At 42.8% G+C, this 25,142-nt stretch overlaps 1 protein-coding gene across 3 annotated transcripts in view; it reads right to left on the bottom strand.

Annotated features, from left to right (window-relative positions):
* atp11c (ATPase phospholipid transporting 11C) overlaps positions 1-25,142 on the bottom strand; it is a 218,016-nt gene that overhangs the window by 20,956 nt on the left and 171,918 nt on the right. For all 3 annotated transcript variants that reach the window (XM_072271059.1, XM_072271058.1, XM_072271057.1), the window contains exons 23-27: positions 20,751-20,810; positions 20,065-20,192; positions 13,962-14,097; positions 6,758-6,823; positions 3,508-3,611 (exon numbers count right to left, since the gene is read on the bottom strand). In XM_072271059.1, the coding sequence (XP_072127160.1) occupies positions 3,508-3,611; positions 6,758-6,823; positions 13,962-14,097; positions 20,065-20,192; positions 20,751-20,810 (494 nt within the window). The remainder of the gene's footprint in view (positions 1-3,507; positions 3,612-6,757; positions 6,824-13,961; positions 14,098-20,064; positions 20,193-20,750; positions 20,811-25,142) is intronic.

Here is a 25,142-nt window from a genome sequence, read left to right as displayed (position 1 = left end):
GAAGGGGATGGCATTTTTGCAAGAGGCAGGGTGGGAAGAAGAACAATCCAGGTAGCTGTGAGAGTCCGTAGGCTTATAGTAGACATCAGTAGATAAATTGTCTCCAGAGATAGAGACAGAAAGATCAAGAAAGGGGAGGGAAGTGTCAGAAATGGACCAGGTAAATTTGAGGGCAGGGTGAAAGTTGGAGGCAAAATTAATGAAGTTAACGAGCTGAGCGTGCGTGTAGGAAGCAGTGCCAATGCAGTCGTTGATGTAGTGAAGGAAAAGTCAGGGACGGATACCAGTATAGGCTTGGAACATGGACTGTTCCACAAAGCCAACAAAAAGGCAGTCATAGCTGGGATCTATATGGGTGCCCATGGCTACACCTTTAGTTTGGAGGAAGATGGAGGAGCCAAAGGAGAAATTATTAAGGACTAATTCCGCTAGATGAAGGAGAGTGGTGGTAGAGGGGAAGTGGTTACGTCTGGAATCCAAAAAGAAGCGGAGAGCTTTGAGACCTTCCTGGTGGGGGATGGAGGTATATAGGGACTGGACATCCATGGAGAAAATAAGGTGGGGGGGGCCAGGGAACTTAAAATCATTGAAAAAATCCAGAGCATGAGAAGTGTCACAAACATAGGTGGGAAGGGATTGAACAAGGGAGGATAAAACAGTGTTGAGGTATGCAGAAATGAGTTCGGTGGGGCAGGAGCAAACTGAGACAATGGGTCTACCTGGACAGGCAGGTTTGTGGATCTTGGGTAGGAGGGAGAAATGGGAAGTGCGGGTGTGAGAACTATGAGGTGGGAGATCCCCAGAGCTGGTAAGGTTGTTGATGGTGTGGGAGGCAATGGCCTGGTGCTTCTTAGTGGGATCATAATAGAGGGGTAAATAAGAGGAGGTATCCGCGAGTTGTTGCTGTGCCTCAACAAGGTAGAGGTCAGTATGCCAGACAACAACAACACCCCCCTTATCAGCGGTTTTTATACTAAGGTTAGGATTGGTGCGGAGGGAGTGGAGAGCAGAGCGTTCGGAAGGAATGAGGTTGGAATTGCAACAAGGTGTGGTGAAGTCGAGACGGTTGATGTCCCATCGGCAGTTAGCAATAAAGAGAACCTGATGGCATGAACATTGACCTCTCTAACTTCTGTTAATGTCCCTCCTCTCCTTCTTACCCCATCCCTTATTTATTTATTTTTCCATTTTTTTCTCTCTCTGTCCCTCTCACAATAACTCCTTACCTGCTTTCCATCTTCCTCTGGTGCTCCCCTCCCCCTTTCTTTCTCCCATCCCATGATCCTCTCCCTTCTCCAGCCTTGTATCCCTTTTGCCAATCAACTTTCCAGCTCTTGGCTCCATCCCTCCCCCTTCTGTCTTCTCCTATCATTTCAGATCTCCCCCTCCCCCTCCCACTTTCAAATCCCTTAGTATCTCTTCTTTCAGTTAGTCCTGACAAAGGGTCTCGGCCCGAAACGTTGACTGTGCTTCTCTCATTAACAAGGTGTTTTCACCCACAGAATTGCTGCTCACAATATGTTTTATGTTTTTCTCTGTAAAATCTAGAGGCTGCTGTACATGAAAATCCCAGGTAATCAGCAGTTTCTGAGATACTCAAACCATTCCATCTGGCACCAACAATCATTCCACAGTCAAAGCCACTTAGCTCACATTTCTCCCCCATACTGATGTTTGGTCTGGACAACAACTGAACCTCTGGACCATGTCTACATGCTTTTATACATTGAGTTGTTGCCATATTATTGGTTGATTAGATAGCTGCATTAATGAGTACAGGTGTATCTAATAAAGCAGCCACTTAGTAAATTTTACAGATGCAACATTTTCATCACATAAGATAGTATTTCAGTGCCTTAAACTTCAGTAGTCAGTTGGAAATAAAAATAAACAAGTAATCACATTCCACGATCAAGCTCAAATTTACAATACAATCTTGGATGATCTAAATAAACTGACATTCTTTCACAATTCATCAATGGGTCATGGACTTTTTATCCAATATTTCACATATGGCAGTGAACAATTGTAAGATATAAATTTAGAATTATTGGACAGTTTTCATCTATCATTAAGAACACCTTGATCCTTTTATACTAAATGAATATTTTGTTTTGGTTCTAATTTTGCCTTTTGAAAAGAGTTTATTTTATGTTCTTCTTGTGAATGGTGCTTACATTGTGGGGATAAGCTCCCACTACCTATTACATGCTCCCAATGGCGTGTATCTCAAATAGCCTCTGATAACCAAATCCAGCTCCTGGCCTTTACATGTGGCTTAGCTGCTAAGCCCAGTGGGACTGTTTTTACAGACAGCAGAAGGGACAAAGGCGGGCTACTGGCGCCTTAAAACCAGTTGCTCCGGGCAGATGGGGATCTGAAAAGAAAAAAATTGATCTCAAACCTCTGCTGCTTTGTGGCTATACCAACTCATAGGGAAGGCTTCCAGAGTAAATCCAGCGCCAGAGTCCCTAAGGCAGACCTACGTTGAGTTCAATGCTGACCAGCAACACCTATGACGCTACTAGTGCCAAACCGTGTCAGTCTTTGCCGTTTCTTTGGATTCATCCAGTGTGTGAGAGGTGTGGGGCGGGCCCGTTGCGTGGGCAACAGCTTGCTCTCCATATCGTACTGCTCTGGCTTGCATACTGAGTTGACAGCTAGGATGCAACATTCAAGGTTGACCATGACCAGCGGAGGCCACCAGAGTGGAAACCAGCCTCTCCTCTATGGACTCTGTCTACACTTCTCGCAGCCTCAGCAAAGCAGCCGACATAATCATAGACCCTACCCATCTCGGACATTCTGCCTTCTCCTCTCTTCCATTTGGTAGAAAATACAAAAGCCTTAAAGAACATACCACTGGGCTCAAGGAAAGCATCTGCCATGCTGTTATAAGTCTGGTGGTTCCCTAGGATAAGACGAATTCAGGATCTCACAATCTACCTCGTTATGATTTTGCATCTTCTTGTTTAGCTGTGGTGCACTTTCTCGTGTTAATGAATTCCTGTACCAGACAGTGATGCAGGGGAGTCAGGACACCCTCGATGAGCTCCTGTAAAAATGGATTAGAATGTGGGGGGGGGGGGGGGAACGGAATCTCACTCACCTTAATCTCCTCAGGAAGTGGAGATGCTGTTGTGCTTTCTTGACCAAAAAGAAGTAATGTTCAATATGTTCTATGTCAATACACTGTATAATGATTTGAACTGTATGAACAGTATGTAAGAGAAGCTTTTCACTGTATTTCAGTACACGTGACAATAACACACCAATTCCAATCCTGTTGCAAGTTTTTGTTGCGCCTCTACATGCAAATAGTTGCGCGTATGACAATAAACTTGGCCTTGACTTTGATCTATCAAATGCTCTTCAGACAATATTTATCAGTTCGCTGTTATTCAGTACTGCAAACTATTAGATCATCAATTAATACTTAAATTTTGTAACTTTTCTCAATTACTATCTGCTAAATTTCAGTTTGTTTAAATATTCACATCTACTTACCATATAATGCCACCCCAAAAGAAAGAGAAAATGACAAAAAAGGCTAGAGAGCCCCATATTACAAAGTGGTTCAGCCATGTCCAGTACCGAGTATCCAATACCAGCTGAAAATGCAACAAAATAATGAAATTGGAAAGCTACGTAGTCAACACCAAATACTACAGCTGTTTACATGCATTACCATTCTACAGGCAGTCCCCGAGTTATGAATATCCGACTTACGAACAACTCGTACTTACGAACGGAGGAAGGAGAACGCTGTCCGCCATTTTAACTCGGATCACGACGCCGTCCGCCATTTTAAGTCGTTGCCGTTAACACTGCGTTGAGTGTGTAACTTTGTATTTGGCTTAAATCTTTCTTAGTAAGATTCACCCTGACCCCCTCCCTTTTCCAGTCAGCACCGCCCCCACTTGTCCTATTTAACCTGTCTCAATGCGGGTGGACTTCAGGGCCCGGGGGAGCTCAGGTCAGGACCCGCCGCCCGTGGCTGCTGCTGAATCCGCAGTGTTTCTGTTCCGTTGACGGAAAACGATCACGATCGAAAATAAAATGGAAATAATAAAGCGATTGGAAAGAAGTGAAACGCCATCAGTCATTGGAAAAGCGTTAGGCTACAGTCAGTCAACGATCGGAACAATTTTAAAGGATAAAGTGAGAATGATGGAGCATGTGAAAGGCCCTGCCCCGATGAAAGCTACAATTATTACTAAGCAACGTACTGATATAATTATTGAAATACATATGTTTCTTAAGTGTTTTATATGCATAGAAAGGTAAAATATATACTATATACTAAGACAAACGTTTGACTAACTGACGCTAGATAATACCGAATGTACCTGTTCCGACTTAAAGACAGACTCAGGAACGGAACTCGTTCGTAACCCGGAGACTGCCTGTATACGAAATATGCTGTAAATTTGATACTCAAGTAGAAGATACTATGTAGAAAAATACCAATAGAATACAACACAACCATCTGCATGACTGAAAATCATGACTATTAAACCTTGTGTTTCCAACCACATCAGTGTATGTGGTAATATGTTATAATAGGTTATCCTAGGAATTGTCTCAAAATTTACTGATTTCCAATATATTTTTCAGAAAGTGGAAAATTTAAAACTACAAATTCACAGAAATGAGTTCTACATGGAAATACCTCTAACAGTTGTCTAGTGACATTGCAATGTGGGAAACCAAAATGGCAAGCAACAACAATTTAAAGAGTTGACATGATCACTTGAGTCGACTACGATGTTCTTCTAAGGAGGTGACTATTTCTGGATCCTCAGGTAGTAGTAGGCGCCACATCACAAAGTGATGATAACAAAAGACTGGAGAGCCACCTTTCTTCTACATCGGCACTAGTAGAGTCACCCACCGCCCAAAACTGACCCAAACCTTAAAAGGCAAGAACACATCATCATCTTGAGGCCTCAGTCACAAGGTCTTTGAGAACATAAAACATTTCAGGCCTTTCAGCCCATGATGTTGTGCCGACCTTTTAACCTACTCCAAGGTCAATCTAAACCTTCCCTCCCATTTTCTAACATCCATAAGCCTAAGAATTTCTTAAATGCTCCTAAAGTATCTGCCTCTACTATTATCGCTGGCAGGGTATTCCACACACCTACCACTCTTTGTGTAAAAAAACTTCTCTGACATTCCGCCTATACTCTCCTCCAATCACCTTAAAATTACGTCCCAACCCTCTTCATATTAGCATTTTTCTTGGGTTCATCGCATAAAAACAACTAGTTAGGCAATCAGCACCTCAGAAAGGTCAAGCTCAAAAGATTCCCGCATCATGTGTGTTTCTTTGTGAATGTATTAAACAAGAATGCTTTAAGGGTTTACAGACTTAAGGGAGGGGTTGGAAGGAATAAGTTGGGGTGGGGCTTTCTAGGTTGAAGAAATAACTTTACTGGTTCCTTGGCTATGAGTCTAAACAGTAAAAAAGCTGAAGGCCTATGCTTAATTCTGAGCAATATTTCAATAATTTTGAAATATTGAAGGGAACTTATTCGATACTTTAAAAAAGTGAAGGAGGAACCAAATGTAGCATATCTAAGTTTGCTGATAAAATTAAATTAAGTAGAAAAGCAACTTCTGCAGAGATACAGAGATAGGTTAAATGAGTGGGCAAAGGTCTGGCAGATTGGGTACAATGTTGGTAAATGCAAGGTCATCCACTTTGGAATGAAAAACAGAAGATCAGATTATTAAATAGTGAAGGGTCATAGTACACTATTGTGCAGAGGGGCTTGGGAGTGCTTGTGCATGGATCACAAAATTTGGATTGCAAGTGTGTGATATGTTATCAAGAAGGCAAATGGAATGGCTCTCATTGCTAAAGGGGTAGAATTTAAGAGCAGGGACATTATGCTGCAACCGTATACTGGTGAGGCTGCATCCAGAGTACTGCAAGCAGTTCTGGCCTCCTTACTTGAGGAAAGATACACTAGCTTTGGTGGTGGTGCAGAGGACATTCACCAGGTTGGTTCTGGAGATGATGGTGTTAGGCTTTGAGGAGAGAATGAATCACCCGGGACCATACTCACTGGAATTCATAAGAATGAGAGGGGATGTTACAGAAACATATAAAATTATGAAAGGAATGGATAAGATAGAAGCAGAAAGGTAGCTTTCTCAGGAAGGTGAGACTACAACTAGGGAACGTCACTTCAAGATACGGGGGAATCTGTGGAATTCAACCCAGGGAAACAATAGAGGCTACTTCAATAAATACACTTAAGACAGTTGGATGTGTTTTTGAATAGCAGGGGAATTGAAGATAATGGGGAAGAGCCAGATAGATGGAGCTGAGTCCAATTTTATTGAATGGAGGATCAGCCTCGATGGGCCAAATGGCCGACTCCTGCTCCAATTTCTAATGTTCTATAATAAATAAAGTTATTTTTGCTGTTGGGTCCAGAGTCTAACAATCAGAGCAAGACATTTCAGGAGTAATATTAGCTGACTTGTCTACAAGCAACACATGATAGAACATGCATGTGAACATATAATCAATATGGGCAAATGCATATGGTCATAGATCAGCATAATTTCACGATTGTGAGCAGACTCCAAAGGGCTACATGGCGTGGTCCTGATTTTAGGGCATTACTTAACCTTGATAAGTTTGTAATATAATTAAGGCGGGACCCTGTGCAAGAAAGTTATCAAAATTAAACTCCTCAAAACATAAAAAATTCAGTGCAAGTTAATTAAAAAATGTACATACCTTAAAATTAACTGTAAATACTAAAGCTGTAAAGACAATTGTACCAAAAGTCCAGTTTCCATAAATCTGTAATAGAAGACAAAATAATACATTAAACATCAACTGAATATAAGATCATATAGGAATGTAGCCAATACTTATAATTCTGTTTTCAAACCCTAAATGTGTTGAAAACGTAATAATTTAAAATCTTGTTTTATCTTCAGCTGTGGTCCACAGAATAATATTGCTGACGATTATTATTGCTGACAATACTCACTTAAAATATAATTTTCAATGCAAGTTACAATGGGAGTTAAATAGCAAGACACACAAAATGCTGGAGGAACTCAGCAGGTCGGGTAGCACCTACAGAAAGGATTGAAGAATTGACGTTTTGGACCGAGACCCTTCATCAGAATATTACTTCCAGCATCTGCAGAATCTCATGTGCTTATGAGAATTAAATAAATTAAAATGCAAATTGAAATGCATCAGGCTGAATGGGTACATTCACCAAATTTCAACTGTACATAATGTTAAAATGAGTTATACTGAATTGCAAGTTCAGCCTTAAACTTACGATTTTACAAACAGCACCGAAAGTAAAATACAGGCTTTAACTAAATCCACATCCCATATCAGCTTAGGCCACGTCATTGTTCAGACTGAGAATCTGAAGATTCCCACTTCTACACAATTTGAGGGTAAGATCAAAATCAAGATAATTGCAGACACCAGAACAGTTCACTAGGCATGTTCACCACAGTCCATTTACAGTCAGAAGCAATGAGAACATACAGCACAGGAACAGGCCCTTCCTTCGATCCACAATGTTGTGCTGAGTTAAATTAGTAATCAAATGGGCAACTAAACTAATCCCTTCTGCCTATACAATAACAATATCCTTCCATTTTCAACACTTTCATATGCCTATCTAAACATCTCTTAAAAGTCTATAATATATCTGCCTCTACCACCACCCCAGGCAGTGCATTCCCGACACCCACCACTATCTTAAAAAAACTTGCCCCTCAATTTCCTTCTAACTTACCCCTTCTCACCTTAAATGTATGAGAAATTTAAATCCTGGGTGAAATATATTGCCGTCTACTCTTTATCTCTCACAATCTTATAAACCTCTAACAGCTCTCCCTTCAGCCTCCACCACTCCAGAGAAACCAATCCAAGTTTGTCCAACCTCTCACTATAGCACATACCCTCTAATCCAGACAGCATCCTGCTAAACCTCTCCTGCAGCCTCTACAAAGCCTCGACATCCTTCTTATAATAGGGTGACCAGAATTTTATGCAATACCCCAGATGTGGTCTAACTAGAGTTTGATAATGCTGCAACATTCTGACTTTTAAACTCAATGCTTCAACTAATAAAGGCAAGCATGTCATATGTTCTGGGAGCTATGACCTTGGATCTCGAGATCTCCCTGCTCATCAAGACTATTAAGAGTTTAGCATTTACATGCCTTACCAAAATGCAACACTGCATTTGTCCAGATTAAACTCATCTGTCATTTCTCCGCCATATTTGCAACTGATCTATATCCTGCTGCATTCTTTGCCAGCCTTCTTAATAAGATGCCAAGAAAGAAGACTCATGGAAATTCGTTAACAAGCAATTTCCAAGGAAAGGAAATCTTCAATGATAAATGACAAAAAGACAAGAATAAAAGGATATCACAACCATTTGATGAAGCAGTAAATGAAAATCTAATTTCTGTAATTCAAATGGAAGATACAAGATTAAGGTAAACCCATTATTTCAGCTTGTTCCTGCCCCACTAAACTAACACCTGCATACCTTGACTTAGTTTTATCCGCCCGGTTTGATCTCTTCCTATCTATATCTGTGACAGTTCACACGCTCTTGATCTTTTCAAAGATTTCAAGTTCCCTGGCCCCAAGCACAGACCCAATCAGTTCCCTCCACCACTACTCTCCTCTGTCTGGTGGAACATTCTCATTCTCAATAACTTCTCCTTTGGTCCACCTCCCCCCCCACCCCCATTTCCTCCAAATAAAAGGTGTAGCCATGGGCACTTGCATGGGTCCCAGCTATAACTGTTTTTTTGTCGGCTAAGTGGGACAGTCTATTTTCCAAGCCTACACTGGTGCCACTCACTGACTTTTCCTGTGCTATATCAACAACTGCACTGCTGCTGCTTCCTGCACCCAAGTGGAGCTCATCAACTTCGCCTCTGACTCCCACCCTGCCCTCAAGTTTACCTGGTCTACTTCCGGCTCCTCCCTCCCCCTTTCTTGATCTCTGGAGACAGCTTATCTACTGATGTCCATTGTAAACCCACGGACTCTCACAGCTACCTGGACTATACATCTACCCACCCTGTTACTTGTAAAAATGCCAATCCAATACTCTTAATTCCTCCGTCTGCTCTGAGGCTGATGCTTTCCACTCCAGAATGAAGATGTCCTCCTACTTCAAAGGGGCTTCCCTTCCTCCGCCATCAACGCTGCTCTCAAACCACACCTCTTCTATTTTGTACGTCTGCCCTCACCCCATCCTCCCGCCATACCACCAGGGATAGGGTTCCTCGTCCTCACCTACCACCCCACCAGCCTTTGTGTCCAGCATATAATTCTCCAGAACTTCCACCAGTTCCAACAGGATCCCACTGCCAAGTACATGTCCCCCACCCCCCAACTTTCTGCCAGGATCACTCCCTATGTGACTCTCTTGTCCGTTATTCCCTTCCCACTGATCTTCCTCCTGGCACTTATCCTTGCAAATGCCTACACCTACCCCTGCACCTCCTCCCTCACTACCATTCATGGCCCAAAAGTTGACTTTGTCAACTTTGCCTCCATCTTCCACCCTGCCCTCAAATTTATCTTGTCCATTTCCGATACCTCCCCCTCCCACCCACCTTCTCGATCTCTCTGTTTCTTCTCCCTTCTCTCAATTCCTTCGTCTGCTCTCAGCATGAGGCTTTTCATTCCAGAATGACAGAGATGTTGTCCTCCTTTAAAGAAAGGGGCTTCTACTGAGTTCAAGTGCTGTCAGGTAATGTTAAGGCTATATAAGAACTTGATCAAGCCCCACTTGGAGTACTGTGATCAGATCTGGTCACCTCACTACAGGAAGGAAGTGGATACTATAGAGAGAGTGTAGAGGAGATTTACAAGGACTTACAAGATTTACAAGCCTTTCATTCCAGGACGAAGGAGATGTCTTCCTTTTTTAAAGAAAGAGGCTTCCCTTCCTCCACCATCAACTCTGTTCTCAAACGCATCTCCCCCATTTCACGTACATCTTCTCTCACCCCATCCTCCTGCCACCCACTAACGATGGAGTTCCTCTTGTCCTCACCTATCACCCCACTAGCCTCCGGTTCCAACATATAATTCTCCGTAACTTCCGCCACCTCCAACGGGATCCCACAACCAAGCACATCTTTCCCTCCCCACCTTTCTGCTTTCTGCAGGGATCGCTCCCTAAGCGACTCCCATGTCCATTTGTCCCCACCATCCCTTCCCACTGATCTCGCTCCCGGCGCTTATCCTTGTAAGCGGAACAAGTGCTACACATGCCCTTACACTTCCTCCCTCACCACCACTCAGGGCCCCAGACAGTCCTTCCAGGTGAGGCGACACTTCACCTGTGAGTCGCTGGTGTGATATACTGCGTCTGGTGCTCTCGGTGCAGCCTTCTATATATTGGTGAGACCCGATGCAGATTGGGAGACCATTCCACTGAACACCTACGCTCTGTCCGCCAGAGAAAGCAGGATCTCCCAGTGGCCACACATTTTAATTCCACGTCCCATTCTCATTCTGATATGTCTATACATGGCCTCTTCTACTGTCAAGATGAAGCCACATTCAGGTTGGAGGAACAACACCTTATATTCTGTCTGGGCAGCCTCCAACCTGATGGCATGAACATTGACTTCCGTTAATGCCCCTCCTCCCCTTCTTACCCCATCCCTTATTTATTACTTTTTCTTTTTTTCCCCTCTCTCTGTCCCTCTCACAATAACTCCTTGCCTGCTCTCCATCGGGTACTCCCCTCCCTCTTTCTTTCTCCCTAGGCCTCCCGTCCCATGATCCTCTCCCTTCTCCAGCCTTATATCCCTTTTGCCAATCAACTTTCCAGCTGTTAGCTCATCCCTCTCCCTCCTGTCTTCTCCTATCATTTCAGATCTCCCCCTCCCCCTTCCCCTTTCAAATCTCTTACTATCTCTTCTTTCAGTTAGTCCTGACGAACGGTCTCGGCCCAAAACGTCGACTGTACCTCTTCCTAGAGATGCTGCCTGGCCTGCTGCGTTCTGCCAGCATTTTGTATGTGTTGCTTGAATTTAAAGCATCTGCAGATTTCCTCATGTTTACAAGGATGTTGCCTGGATTGGAGGGCATAACTTATGAGAATAGGTTGAGTGAATTTGGCCTTTTCTCCTTGGAACAGTGAAGGATGAGAGGTGACCTAATAGAGGTGTATAAGATGATGAGGGACATTGATTGTGTTGATAGCCAGAGGCTTTTTCCCAGGATGAAATGGCTAACACAAGGGGGCATAGTTTAAGGTGCTTGGAAATAGGTACTGAGGGGATGTCAGGGGTAGGTTTTTCACCCAGAGAGTGGTGGGTGCGTGGACTGCACTGCCGGCAACGGTGGTGGAAGCGGATACAACAGGGTCTTTTACGAGCCTCTTAGATAGATACGTGGAGCTTAGAAAAGTAGAGGGCTATGTGCTAGGGAAATTCTAGGCAGTTTCTAGAGTAGGTTACATGGTCGGCACAGCATTGTGGGCCGTTACATAATGTACTGGGTGGGCACAGGAGTACATTCAGCCAGAGACTCATTCCTCCGAGATGCAGCACAGAGCGTCATAGGAAGTCATTCCTGCTTGTGGCCATCAAACTTTACAACTCCTCCCTTGGAGGGTCAGACACCCTGAGCCAATAGGCTGGTCCTGGACTTATTTCATAATTTACTGGCATAATTTACATATTACTATTTAACTATCTATGGTTCTATTACTATTTATTATTTATGGTGCAACTGTAACGAAAACCAATTTCGCCCGGGATATGACGGGCCTGTAATGTGCTGTAGATTTCCATGTTCTACCTCCACCATCAATGCTGCCCTCACCACATCTCTTCCATTTTGTGCATGTCTGCCCTCACTCAATCCATCACCCCTACAGAGATAGAGTTCCTCTTGTCGTCACCTACCATCCCACCAGCCTTTTCATCCAGCACATAATTCTTCATAACTTCTGCCATCTTCAACAGGACCCCACCAGCAAGCATATCTTTCTCTCCCCCCCTACACTTCCTGCTTTCTGGAGGGATCGCTTTCTAAGCGACTTCCTGGTCCATTCATCCTTCCCCACTGATCTCCCTCCTGCCATTCAACCTTAGAAGCAGGACAAGTGCTACACCTATCCCTACATCTCCTCTCTCTCTTCCATTCACTGCCCCAAACAGTCCTTCCAAGTGAGATGTCACTTCACCTGTGAGCCTGTTGGGGTCATCAATTGTATCCAGTGCTCCTGGTGTGGCCTCTTGTACATCAGTGAGACCCGACCGAGATTGGAAGACCACTTTGCCAAGCACCTATGTTCTGTCCACCAGAAAAAACATAATCTCCCAGTGGCCACCCATTTTAATTCCACTTCCAATTCCTATTCGACATATCCATCGATGAGGCCACAGTCAGGTTGGAGGAGCAACATCTTATATTCTATCTGTGCGGCCTCCAATATGATGGCATGAACATCAATTTCTCGAATTTCCAGTAATGACGCATCCCCCCCTCTCTGTTCCCCGGTCCCCTTTTCCCTCTCTCACCTTATCTCCTTGCCTGTCCATTGCCTCCCTCTGGTGCTCTTCCCTCTCTCTATTTCTTCCATGGCCTTCTGTCCTCTCTTATTAGATTACCTCCTCTCCAGCTCTGTATCTTTTTCACCAATCAACTTCCCAGCTCTTTACTTCACCACTCCCCCCCCACCTCCCAGTTTCATCTACTACCTTGTATTTCTTCCTCCCCTCTCCCCACCTAATTCTGATTCCTCATCTTTTTTTCTCCAGTCCTGATGAAGGGTCTCCTCCCATAATATCAACTGTTTACTATTTTCCATAGATGCTGCCTGGCCTGCTGAGTTCCTCCAACATTTTCTGGGTGGCTTGGATTTCTAGCATCTACCCATTTTCACTAATTTGTGATACTATTTAGGGCACTGGTTTCCAAGGTGGGCAATATTGCCCTTTCAGGGGTGGTGGGTGTTTCTAAGGGGGCGATAAAGATAAAGCGGTGGTGGGAAGAGCACTTGGTAGCAAGCAGGGCAGTTGAGGGATTAACAAGCCGGGGTTTAGAAAAAATCACATCAAGACTTTTGACTGCATATAGAAATCACTGAACATAATCGTACACTGTGTGAAAAGATCTAAATGTTCTTTATTGCCTTTCCAACCTCATTTAGTGGAGTGCAGTTGCCCAACTTATTTCAAGGTAACGATACAGACTGCAACCACTGAATGTAATCTGAGACTCTTTCTGCGTGACATTCAGCTTGATGTTGAGAAGCTGATAACACTGCACCAAGCCCATCCATCTCATTGAAAGGTGAAAAGACAAGGAAGTGAATAGTTGGGCTACAAATGTAGGCTCTAAAATTGTGGATGAAAATTGTTTTTACTGTAATCAAAGAAATAATTTTATTTGTAGTTTTAAAAAGATTTGACTAATTTTTCCAATTATTTCCCACTGCTTTGAATTCGCAGTTCCTATTTTCTTTCATCGTACATCACAAATAAAATTCTTTATAGTTTTTATGTAATGACCAGAAGGGGAAAGGGGGACACTGGGGATATTGTCTGGTAGCCAAGGAGCGCTAACCCAAGCAAGTTTGAGAACCACTGATTTAGAGTGGTTTGACTATTACTAATACTTCGAATAACACTGAACCAACTGAAGAGATTATCACTTATATTTCCTGTTTATGGAACTGACAATGCTGTGTCTGCTTACAGCAGTAAATGCTTCATGTCATTACAGTATGACAGTACTTGAGAGAGGCCTTTTATTTCCAAGTAATGTTAATACATAAAAATACAAAATATTTATATAACAAAGCAAGATGGGCACTTCATGCTCATTTTAAAACAGATACATTTGTTCATGAGGTTTACATGATCAAAACTAATAAAATGACAGTCACTAATGAAAGTATTTCTCTACTGACCTGCCCCTTCCCTGAAGATAATGAATTATCATAGAGAAAATATGCTCCGAAGAAAAAGACTAGCCCATTGAAGAGTCCAAGGATGGTCCAATAAAGGAAAGGCTTCCACTGAAGCAATGCATTATTGGTAACGTTCCTGTAGAAGAGAAAAGAAAAAATCACGCACATGGCATATCTTCAAAAACGCTGCCAAGCCCAGCTACGAAATGAGGATTGTTGGTCATCCTGAAAAAATTCGAGAGCTACAGAAATGCCAACAGAAGCCCCAAACACTTCATCCCTGGGAGAGGGAGGTTGCATCAAGGGATAGGGTACACCTGGGGACAATTCAAAAAACTGGCTCAGGACAGAGGGCAGTGGCAAGCTGCTGTTAGTGGTCTATGCCCCAGTAGGGATGAAGTAAGTTATCTTCAATAGAATTTCATATTCCTTCAAAACATACTAAACTTTACTAAACATACCGATAGAAAATCATCTGCTGAGAGAATTATCAGAGTGTCTCTCAACCCCCACCCCCCCCAACACCCTCCAACCTATTCAGGACATATACCAGAAGCACTGTGCTTGCAGAGCCCTCAGCACTGTCAAGGTTCTCATCTGACCCAGAATGTCTTTGACCTCCTATCATCAGGCAGAAAGTACCTCAATATAAGAACAAGGGCTGTTAGGTTAGGTAACGGCTTCTTCCCCCAGGCTGTGAGACTTCTGAATGCCCTGCTACTACCCAGTACACATTACAGTAACAATGCCAGTAACACAGTAGCATTATACTGTGGTATATTTAACTATATTTCATAAATGCACTTTGTCAACTTGTAGAGTACATATACAGAATATTTTTAATTATTGTGTTAATAATATTTTATGTGCTGCATATGAAACATGTACTATGCTTTGCTCTTTGGTCCCACAGGAACATTTAGCTGTATGCACGTGTACCATTCAATGACAATAAACTTGAACTCAAATCTGAAGTTTTCGGACGGACTCAGAGTCGGCTGGGGTCGGGTGCTTCCAGTGCATCGACAGTTGTCGGTGCCTGGAGGTTTATGGCAGACAGAGTTTCTCCCTCTTGCCGCCTGCTATTGGGGACTGTCGGGAGTCGATTGGAACTTTGAGACTTTTTTATACCATTCCAATGGTCTGTTCTTTATCAAATTATGGTATTGCTTTGCATTGCTGTAACTATATGTTATAATTATGTGGTCTTGTCAGTGTTAGTCTTTGGTTTGTCCTTTTTTTTTGTGATATCACTCTGGAGGAACATTGTATCATTTCTTAATGCATGCATGCATTTCTAAATGACAATAACCGAGGACTGAGTGTCCTCATAATCTAATCTAAATCTAAAAAAAAATGGAAGACATATTGAAGATACTTATTTGTACTTGCAATGCACACAAAATGCTGGAGGAACTTGGCAGGTCCAACAGCATCTACATAAATGAATAAAGAGTCGATGTTTCGAACCAATTCCTTCATCACGACTGGAAAGGAATAGGGAAGATGCCAGAATAATGTGGTGGGGGAGGGACAGGACGACAAACTAGAAGGTGATAGGAGAACACGAGGAAATCTGCAGATGCTGGAAATTCAAGCAACACACACAAAATGCTGGTGGGAACGCAGCAGGCCAGGCAGCATCTCTAGGAAGAGGTACAGTCGACGTTTCGGGCCGAGACCCTTCGTCAGGACTAACTGAAAGAAGAGATAGTAAGAGATTTGAAAGTGGGAGGGGGAGCGGGAGATCTGAAATGATAGGAGCAGACAGGAGGGGGAGGGATGGAGCCAAGAGCTGGACAGGTGATTGGCAAAAGGGTTAGGGTTAGGTGAAGCCAGGTGGGTGGGGAGGTGGGATGGAGGAGCAAGCTGGGAAGTGATAGGTGGAAAAGGTAGAAGGTTGCAGAAGGAGGAAGCTGATAGGCAAGGAGAGTGGACCATGGTACTCATAATAGTTTAAAAAAGTCAACACTTAACCATCAATATAAACCTGCAGGACTGTGATCTTTTCCTATTTTTGTTTCTAAAAACAACAGGAGAACTGCTGGTTAAGTTTATTGTCACCTGACTGTACATTGATTCAACCAAACAAAACAACGTTCTTTCTGAGCATGGTGTACCCACAGTATATATATCATGCACAGCACATAAAACAAAATCCTACCACAAATAAGTTAATAAAATATCATACAGAAATGCATGTACTACGCAGTACACGTAAACAGTTCGCTGTCCCAGTGATGAGACCTTGGTACCAGGGTACTCATCAGTCTCACAGCCTGAGGGAAGAAGCTGTCACCAAGTCTGGCAGTCCTAGTCCTGATGCTCCTGTACCTCCTTCCCGATTGTCGTGCGCCAAAAGATTGTGGGATAGATGGAAGGGATCCTCAAGGATGCTTTGGGTCCTTCCGACTAATAAACATACAACGGATAAACTGATAAACCATCTGAAGCACTCTATGGAAAATTAATAGGAGTGCAATGCAAAATAAAACAAATGCTACACAACAGGGCCATTTAGCACAAGAAAAATTACTTTAGATAATCTGAAATACCAAACAGCCTCATCATACTTGCTATCCAAATTAGATCTCCAACAGTAATTGTTGAAATTTAGTACGAATTATCAGCAATACTCTGTCATTCACAGACTTGGGGTAGGCAAAACAGAAATGTTCATGTTGCAGCTGTACCACTGAACAATATTCCAAAAGCTTCTCAGAGATTCCTCTACTCCTTTAATGATCTGTCTGAAATTGTGTTTCACAGTTCACGTTCAAGCTGTATGGTTTGTTTTTACAAACAGAAATAGACCTCTTAGCCAACATAGTCCATGCTGAACTATTATTCGGCTTAGTCCGATCAACCTGCACCCCGACTACAGTGCCCCATTTGCATACTCCTCCCAACCACGTACTTATCTACATTTGTCTTAAATGTTGAAATCAGAATCAGATTTATTACCATTGACTTGTGAAATTTGTTGTTTTACAGCAGCAATACTGTGCAAAACATAATAAAATACAAGAAATATAAATAAATTAAAAATATTAAATAACTGATAAATATATATAAAGTAAATTTAATATTTAAATTCAATAATAATTGAACCACATTCCACCATTTCCGCTGGCAGCTCATTCCACACTATCATTTTCAAATTAGGAATTGATAATTATCCACAGCAAACTAATCCTTCTGAACTGGAAGAAGGTCTGATAACAAATTGTGCTCTCTCAAAGACCAAGCACAGATAGGCTTGATGTGACAGGAGGCGCAGGAACAATATTTAGAATTGTAGTGGCATTGGGAAGTAGAATGGGATCGAAGCAGAGAACAAGAGAATCAGTGCAAGAGCAGGAGAGACAGAGAACCTGTTCTTTCTGCTCCTCATAAGTGACTGCAGAGAAAGAATGAATAACACGTCAGGAAAAAGACAGTACCTTGCCTTATACTAGTTTGAGTATATTGCATGCCGTCATGAAGAAAATTTTATTTTATTTAAAAGAACAGCCTGAAGAGGAGCTTAGGAGAATTAATGGGGCCTCCTTTGCTTGCATCTTTGGAAACAGCTCTATTTCCATCTTTAATATCTCTATTTTCCCTTTTCAGGGTTCTTTTGAAGACCGTGACCCGGAATTACACGCTGACTACGGTTCTTTGCGGGAATGGGGCCCACTCTTGGGGTTTCACGACTGGCCACGATCCAGTACGCCAAGGGCGTGGCCTAAGAGATCAGCTTGCCTTCAGAGGGCCGAGATCTCATGGCTCTGGAGACGGGCAGGTCGAAAGTTGGTGTCCGGGCAGATCAGTGTGTCATGGGAGATGGAAGATCTAAGGCTGAGTGCCCAGACACCTGAGATCTTTGGGCACAGAGCTCGGAAAAGGTGATGCAATGGACTTTTAATATTGCAATCCAGCGAATTGTTTGTTGTGTCTCTCCTCTCGTTGTGAAACAGGTACACCCCTTTTTCCCTTATTAGGGAGAGAGAGCCTGTGGTATGTCAAGTACTGGGTGAACAAGTAGTCTTTGGTGTACCGCAAGTCAGTGTCTTTGCTGTTGCTTAGCTCATGCTTGAGTGCTTGGTGGCAGGTGCCGATGCTTTTTTATTGGGGGGGGGATTGTTGCTTGCTGTCGCTTACACGTGGGTGGGAAAGGAGCTGGGGGAGACTTTGGAGTTCTAACATTTAACCGTCATTCTTTGGGGGCACTCCTGTTTTCGTGGATGGTTGTGGAGAAAAAGCATTTCAGGATGCATAATATATGCATTCTCTGACATTAAATGCACATTTGAAACCTCTGAAGACACACACTCAATGTTTTAAGAACAACTTCTCTCCCACCAGTATCACATTACTGAATGGACAACGAACCCATATACAAAACCTCACTATTTTTCCTTTTCCTTTTGCTCATTTTGCATTACTTATTCAATTTCTAATCTATATTGCTCATTGTAATCTAGATTTTTTTTATTATATATTGTACTGTACTGTTGCCACAACATTTCACAATATATACAAGCGACATCAAACATGATTCTGATTCTGCAGCTGGAGGACTGTATGTGTGTTGGTGGGTGGAAGCATGAAAAGGGGCTTGTTCTCTTGCTTCTTGAGTTCTCTGTTCTTTCCAACACGTTGGGCATGCTATGTTGGTACCAGAATGTGCCGTGATACTCGTCTCCCCCCAGAACAGGCTGAAGTGCATTGGTTGTTGGTGGGCACCATAGTAGCATAGCAGTTAGAACAACACTATTACAGCTCAGGACGTTGGAGTTCAGAGTTTAATTCAGGCATTCTCTGTTAAAAAAAACAAGTGTGTACATTCTTCCCACGACTGTGTGGGTTTCTTCTGGGTGCTCTGGCTTCCTCCACAGTCTGGTTAAAAGTTTAAAGTTCAAAGTAAATTTATTATCAGTGTACATACATGTCACTACATATAACCCTGAGGTTTATTTTCTTGTGGGCATACTCAATAAACCCATAATACAATCCATAGCTGCATTAATTTGAATGTTCAACCAGTGTGCACAAAACAACAAACTATGCAAATGCAAAATAATAATAACAATTAAATAAGCAATGAATATTGAGAACATGAGATGAAGAGACCTTAAATGCATGTCTGTAGGGTGCGGGAACATTTCAATGACGGGGCAAGTGAAGCTATCCCTTTGGGTTAAAGAGTCTGATGGTTGAGGGGTAATAACTATTCCTGAACCTGGTGGTGTGGACCCTGCAGCTCCTGTACCTCTTTCCTGATGGCAGCAGCAAAAAGAGATCGTGACCTGGGCAGTGGGGATCCCTGGCGATGGATGCTGTCTTCCTGTGACAACACTTTGTGCAGATGTGCTCGATGATTAGTAGGTTAATTAGTCATTGTAAGTTGCCCTGTAATTAGCCTAGGATTGAATAGGTTGGTTGCTGGATGGCAAAGCTTGTAGTGCCGGAAGGGCCTGTTCCATGCTGTATAAATAAATAAAATACAGACAAGAGTCTCTTCACAGGTGCCAATTATGGTGCACTTGAGAAGCATGTGACTTTCTTTCCACATTAGCTCCAACAGCGATTCATTGTTCCAAATTTATCATAAACTGGATTTCTAACAGATGAATTCAGATATTGCAATACTTGTGTAAGGATACACACAGAATGCTGGAGGAACTCAGCACGGCTGAATCTATGGATGGGGAATTAACACTCGGTTTTTGAGGCCAAGACCCTTCATTAGGACCCAAAACATCAGCTGTTTATTCCCCTCCATAGATGCTGCCTGACCTGCTGAGTTCCTCCAGCTTTTTGTGTGTGCTGCTCAGGACTTCCAGCACCTGCAGAACCTCTTGTGGTTTTTGTTATTTGAAGAGCAAAATCTTTTTAACAAGCTGTTAGGGTGTAAGCAAGCAACAACACCTTTTCTATAGAAATATTCTGAACCATGAGTATGCTTAAAAAGGTACAGTGAGATCACAAGTAGCTTAACAGGTTTATTAGCCCTTAAGCCTTGTTGCCCTGTGTGTTATGTCATGGTATTCGTTTGCTAGTTTCATAATCTACATCAGGAACTGCAACTGAATCTTCAATAAAGAGAAATGCTACTAACCTGTAGAGGGAGGGCTCTTTTCTCAGCCTTTCAATGTTTATATGTTGTTCCAGCAGGCTGTACAGCAGGATTGGCAGAGAAGTGAAGCTGATATTATAAAGAGTGAGATAAGTTGCATCATAGAGTGGCTTGTGAGAAAAAGAGAGAAAGAGAAAATATAAATAGTTTAGTATAAAATTCTGCAAAAAGCAAAGCAGTAAATCAAAAATAAAATAAATTGAATTGCTCAGTTTTAGGTTTACAGTTCACAGGAGGATCTAGGAATAGGGATTAGTGGTGGTGGTGGTGGGGAGAGGTAAAGAAATTATTAGACCATATTAAGACACAAGAGCAGAATTAGACCATTTGGCCCATCGAGTCTGTTCTGACGTTCCCCCAAGACTGATTTATTATCCCCTCTCAACTCCATTCTCCATTCAACTTCTCCCCATGACATTTGACACTTTGACAATTCAAGAACCCACCAACCTCCGATTTAAATATACCCAATGACTTGGCATCCACAACCATCTGTGGCAATGAGTATTAAGTTGATGAAATGTGAAAACAGATCACAATTTAGGTTCAACTTGAAAACCATGGCTCCCAGCAGTCAAAATTCACCTATAGAGTCAAGGGCAAGTTCACAAACCTTTCAGTCATTCTCCACACCAATCTGTATTATAAACTGATAGAATAATACTCACCTGCTGTGAAAATCCACAGAAGAATTGGTATAAAAACTGAGGTAAAATGAAGCAAAGATTCTGCAAAATAAAATGAACATTACATAAATTTTGTAATTCATCACGATAACATTAATGAATTGTTACCTTATTGTTAAGCAAATTATTCAACTGATTTGGATATGACATCATGGGAAAATTTGTCCTTGTTATACCCTTCAAAGTTGAAGATATATAATCACAATGAAGAGTTACAAATTGTTACATTATCAGGGCATGTTAAAAGACAAAGGAGCAGAATTAGGATACTCAGCCATTGAATCTGCTCCACTATTCCAACATGGCTGATTTATTATCAACCCCATTCTTACGCCTTCGCTCCGTAACCTGTGGTCCTGACTAATCAATAACCTTTCAATCTCTGCTTCAAATATATCCAATGACTTGTCCTCCACAGGCACATTATCAACAAATAGAAATTCAGTATTCAAATATTTTAACCCCAAGACTTCCGGGCAGTCTTGAGAATGTCCCAAATGCCTTAGATTGATACATTTAGAGTCAGTCATTGAAAAGCACAGCACAGGAACAGACCCTTTGACCCATTAAGTCCATGCCAAAACCATTTAAGCTGCTTACTCTCATCAATCTGCACTGGGACCATGGCCCTCTATACCCCTACTGTCCATGTACCTATCCAAACTTCGCTTAAACATTGAATTCGAGCTTGCATGCATCACTTGGGCTGGCAGTTCGTTCAACACTCTCATGGTCCCTCTGAGTGAAGAAATTTCACCTCATGTTCCCCGTAAACTTCTCACCTTTCACCCTTAACCCATTACCTCTGGTTGCAGTCCCACCCAACCTCAGTGGAAAAAGCCTGCTTGCATTTACTGAAACTACACCACTTATAACTTTGTATACTTCTATCAAGTCTCCTTTTAATTTCCTACTCTGTAAGGAATAAGGTCCGAACCTATTCAATCTTTCCTTATAACTCATGTCCTCCAGACCCGACAACATCCTTGTAAATTTTCTCTGCACTCTTTCAATCTTGGTTACATCTATCTATGTGTGATACCACTTTCAATGAATTATGTACCTGTATTTCCTGATCCCTTTACTCTACCACACTCCTCAGTGCCCTTCATTCACTATGTAAGACCTACCCTCATTGGTCTGACTGAAGTGCAACACCTCACACTTGTTTGGATTGAATTCCATCAGCCATTTTTCAGCCCATTTTCCCAGCTGATGCAGATCCCTCTGTAAGCCTCTTCCTCACTATCCGCTACACCCCCATAATGTACAAATTTGCAGATCCAGTTAACCACATTATCATCCAGACTGCTGATATAGATGACAAACAACAACAGACATAGCACCAATCCCTGCAGCACTCTATTAGTCACAGGCCTCCAGTCAGAGAGGCAACCATTTACTACCACTCTCTGGCTTCTCTCACAAAGCCAACGTCTAATCCAATTTACTACCTCATTCTGAATGTTGAGCGACTGAAGCTTCTAGAACAATCTCCAAGCAGGACCTTGTCAGATGCTTTGTTAAAGTCCAGGTAGACAACATCATTGCTTTGTCTTCATTCACTTTCCTGGTAACTTCCTCAAAAAACCCTACAAGATCGGTTAGATATGACCAACCATGCACAAAGTCATGCTGATTAACCTTAACCAGTCCACATCAATCCAAATACTTACAGTATACATTCGGTCCCTTAGAATATCTTCCATTAACTTTCTCACTGCTGTTGTCAGACTCACCATCCTATAATTTCCTGGTTTAAGTTTAGAGCCTTTCTCAAACAGTGGAACAACACTGGCAATCCTCCAATCCCCCAGCAGCACACCTGTTGCCAAGGACGATTTAAATATCTATGCTAGGATCTGGCAATTTCTGAAATTGCCTCCTGCAAGGTCCGAGGGAACATCTTCTCATACCCTGGGGATTTGCCTACCCTGATTACCCCTCCTCTGTAATCTGTATAGGGTCCAAGAAGTGGACGCAAATCACAAAATAATCTGCAGATGCTGGGGTCAAAGCAACACTCACAACACGCTGGAGGAACTCAGCAGGTCAGGCAGTATCCGTGGAAAAGATCGGTCGACGTTTCGGGCGGGAACCCTTCGTCAGGACTGAAGAGGGAAGGGGCAGAGGCCCTATAAAGAAGGTGGGGGGAGGGTGGGAAGGAGAAGGCTGGTAGGTTCCAGGTGAAAAACCAGTGAGGGGAAAGATAAGGGGGTGGGGGAGGGAAAGCAGGCAGGGGATAGGCAGGAAAGGTGAAAAAAGAATAGGGGAAAACACAATGGGTAGTAGAAGGAGGCGGAACCATGAGGGAGGTGATAGACAGCTGGGGGGGCAGAGTGACAAGGGATAGGAGAAGGAGGGGGAGGGAATTATCAGAAGTTGGAGAATTCTATGTTCATACCAAGGGGCTGGAGACTACCTAGACGGTATATGAGGTGTTGCTCCTCCAACCTGAGTTTAGCCTCATCATGGCAGTAGAGGAGGCCATGTATGGACATATCTGAATGGGAGTGGAAAGCAGAGTTGAAGTGGGTGGCTACTGGGAGATCCTGGGAGAAGTGGATGCTGTTTTGCCTCACTTCTATAGACTCTGTATCTGTCTCCTGAGTAAATACAGATGCAAACACAATTAATTATAAATCTCCCTCATCTCTTTTGGCTCTACACATGGATTACCATTCTGACCTTCCAGAGGTCCAATTTCATCCCTTACAATTCCTTTTGCTCTTAATATAGCTGTAAAATCCCATAGGATTCTCCTTCACATTGTCTGCTAGGGTAACCTCATGCTTTCTTTCAGCCCTCCTGATTTCTTTAAGTGTTTCTTGCACTTCTTACACATCATAAGCACCCCTTTTGTTCCTCCCTGCTATGCACCTGTTTTTTAAACCAGGACTTCAATATCTCTTAAAAACTAAGACTCCCTACACTTGTCATCCTTGCCTTTTATTCTGACAGGCACATAGAAGCTTTGTATTTTCAAAATTTCAACTTTTGAAGGCCTCCCACTTACCATGTACTACTTTACCAAAGAACTGCCTGTCCCAATCCATACTTGCCAGATCCTTTCTGATGCCATCAAAAATGGTCTTTCTTTAATTCAGAATCTCAACCCACAAACCAGACCCATCTTTTTGCATATTTACTTTAAAACTAATCGCATTATGATCACTGGATGAAAAGTGTTCCCCTACATAAATTTCTGTCACCTGCCCTGTCTCATTCCCTAACAGCAGATCAAGCATCGCACACTCTCTCATTGGACTTAACGTACTGACTAAGGAAACTTTCCTGAACACATTTGAGAAACTCCACCCCATCTAGTCCTTTTACAGTATGGGAGTCCCAGTCAATACATGGAAAGTTAAAATCACCTCTATATCAACCTTATGTTTCTTGAAAAAATATGCAATCTATCTACAACTTTGTTCCTCTAATTGCCGGGGACTGTTCGTTGGCCTGTAATATTGTCCCATTAACATGGTCATACCTTTCTTATTCCTCAGTTCCACCCATAACGCTTCACTAGATGAGTTTTCCAGTCAGTACTGAGCACTGCTGTGGTATTTTCCCTTCCTTTAATCACTCCTGCTGTGTCATGTATAAAACAACAGAACCCCGGAATAATGAATTGCCAGTCCTGCCCCTCCTGCAACCAAGTCACACTAATGGCTACAATACCAAAATTCCAGATGTTAATCCATGCCCTGAACTCACCTGCCTTTCCTAGGATTCTTCTTGCATTGAAATATACGCAGCTCATACAAAGTCAGGAATCGTAAGGTTGAGTCTCTCTCTCTCTCTCTCTCTCTGGCAATCCATCCCAAAGGATGATGATGGTTCCTTTCAGTCAGTTAGTGGGGTTTATACCCCACTCCTCAGAAAGGAACAATGTGTGCGTGAATGGATTTTAGGCGGGTAGGGGTTTGCACAGGTCCAGACCCACCCTCTCGACATCCCCTCCCGGATTCAGCGGCATGGTGGGGTCCAAGACGGCCGGGGAAAAGTTCTGTTGCAGTGAATGGCCAGAGCAAGCTTCGATGCAAGGGATGCCCTTTCCGCGCTTCACGGCACGTGTTTGCTATATGGTCGTTGACCCTACGAGAGGGTTCATCCACCCTTTGACAGGTCTTGTTTTTCGTCCTGCAGGGTGTCCAGCCACCCTCCTCACCAGGAAAGCCTGGTGGGGGAGCCGGTTTAGTCACTGACCACCCGACCATGCGACAGCTAGCACCAGGTTACATAGTACCAGTAGCACTCAGACCAGTGTCACTAGTTGCACCATACTCTACCTTTTGATTCCTGACTTTGTATGAGGTCTTACCAACATCTGTCTCCACAACCCTCCATTAACTGTTCTGGCAGTCTGGT

The sequence above is a fragment of the Mobula birostris genome, chromosome 10, assembly GCF_030028105.1.
Source record: "Mobula birostris isolate sMobBir1 chromosome 10, sMobBir1.hap1, whole genome shotgun sequence".
NCBI classification, from domain to species: Eukaryota; Metazoa; Chordata; class Chondrichthyes; order Myliobatiformes; family Myliobatidae; genus Mobula; species Mobula birostris.
Note: the sequence above shows the minus strand (reverse complement) of the source record. Positions and strands in the feature narration are given on the sequence as shown.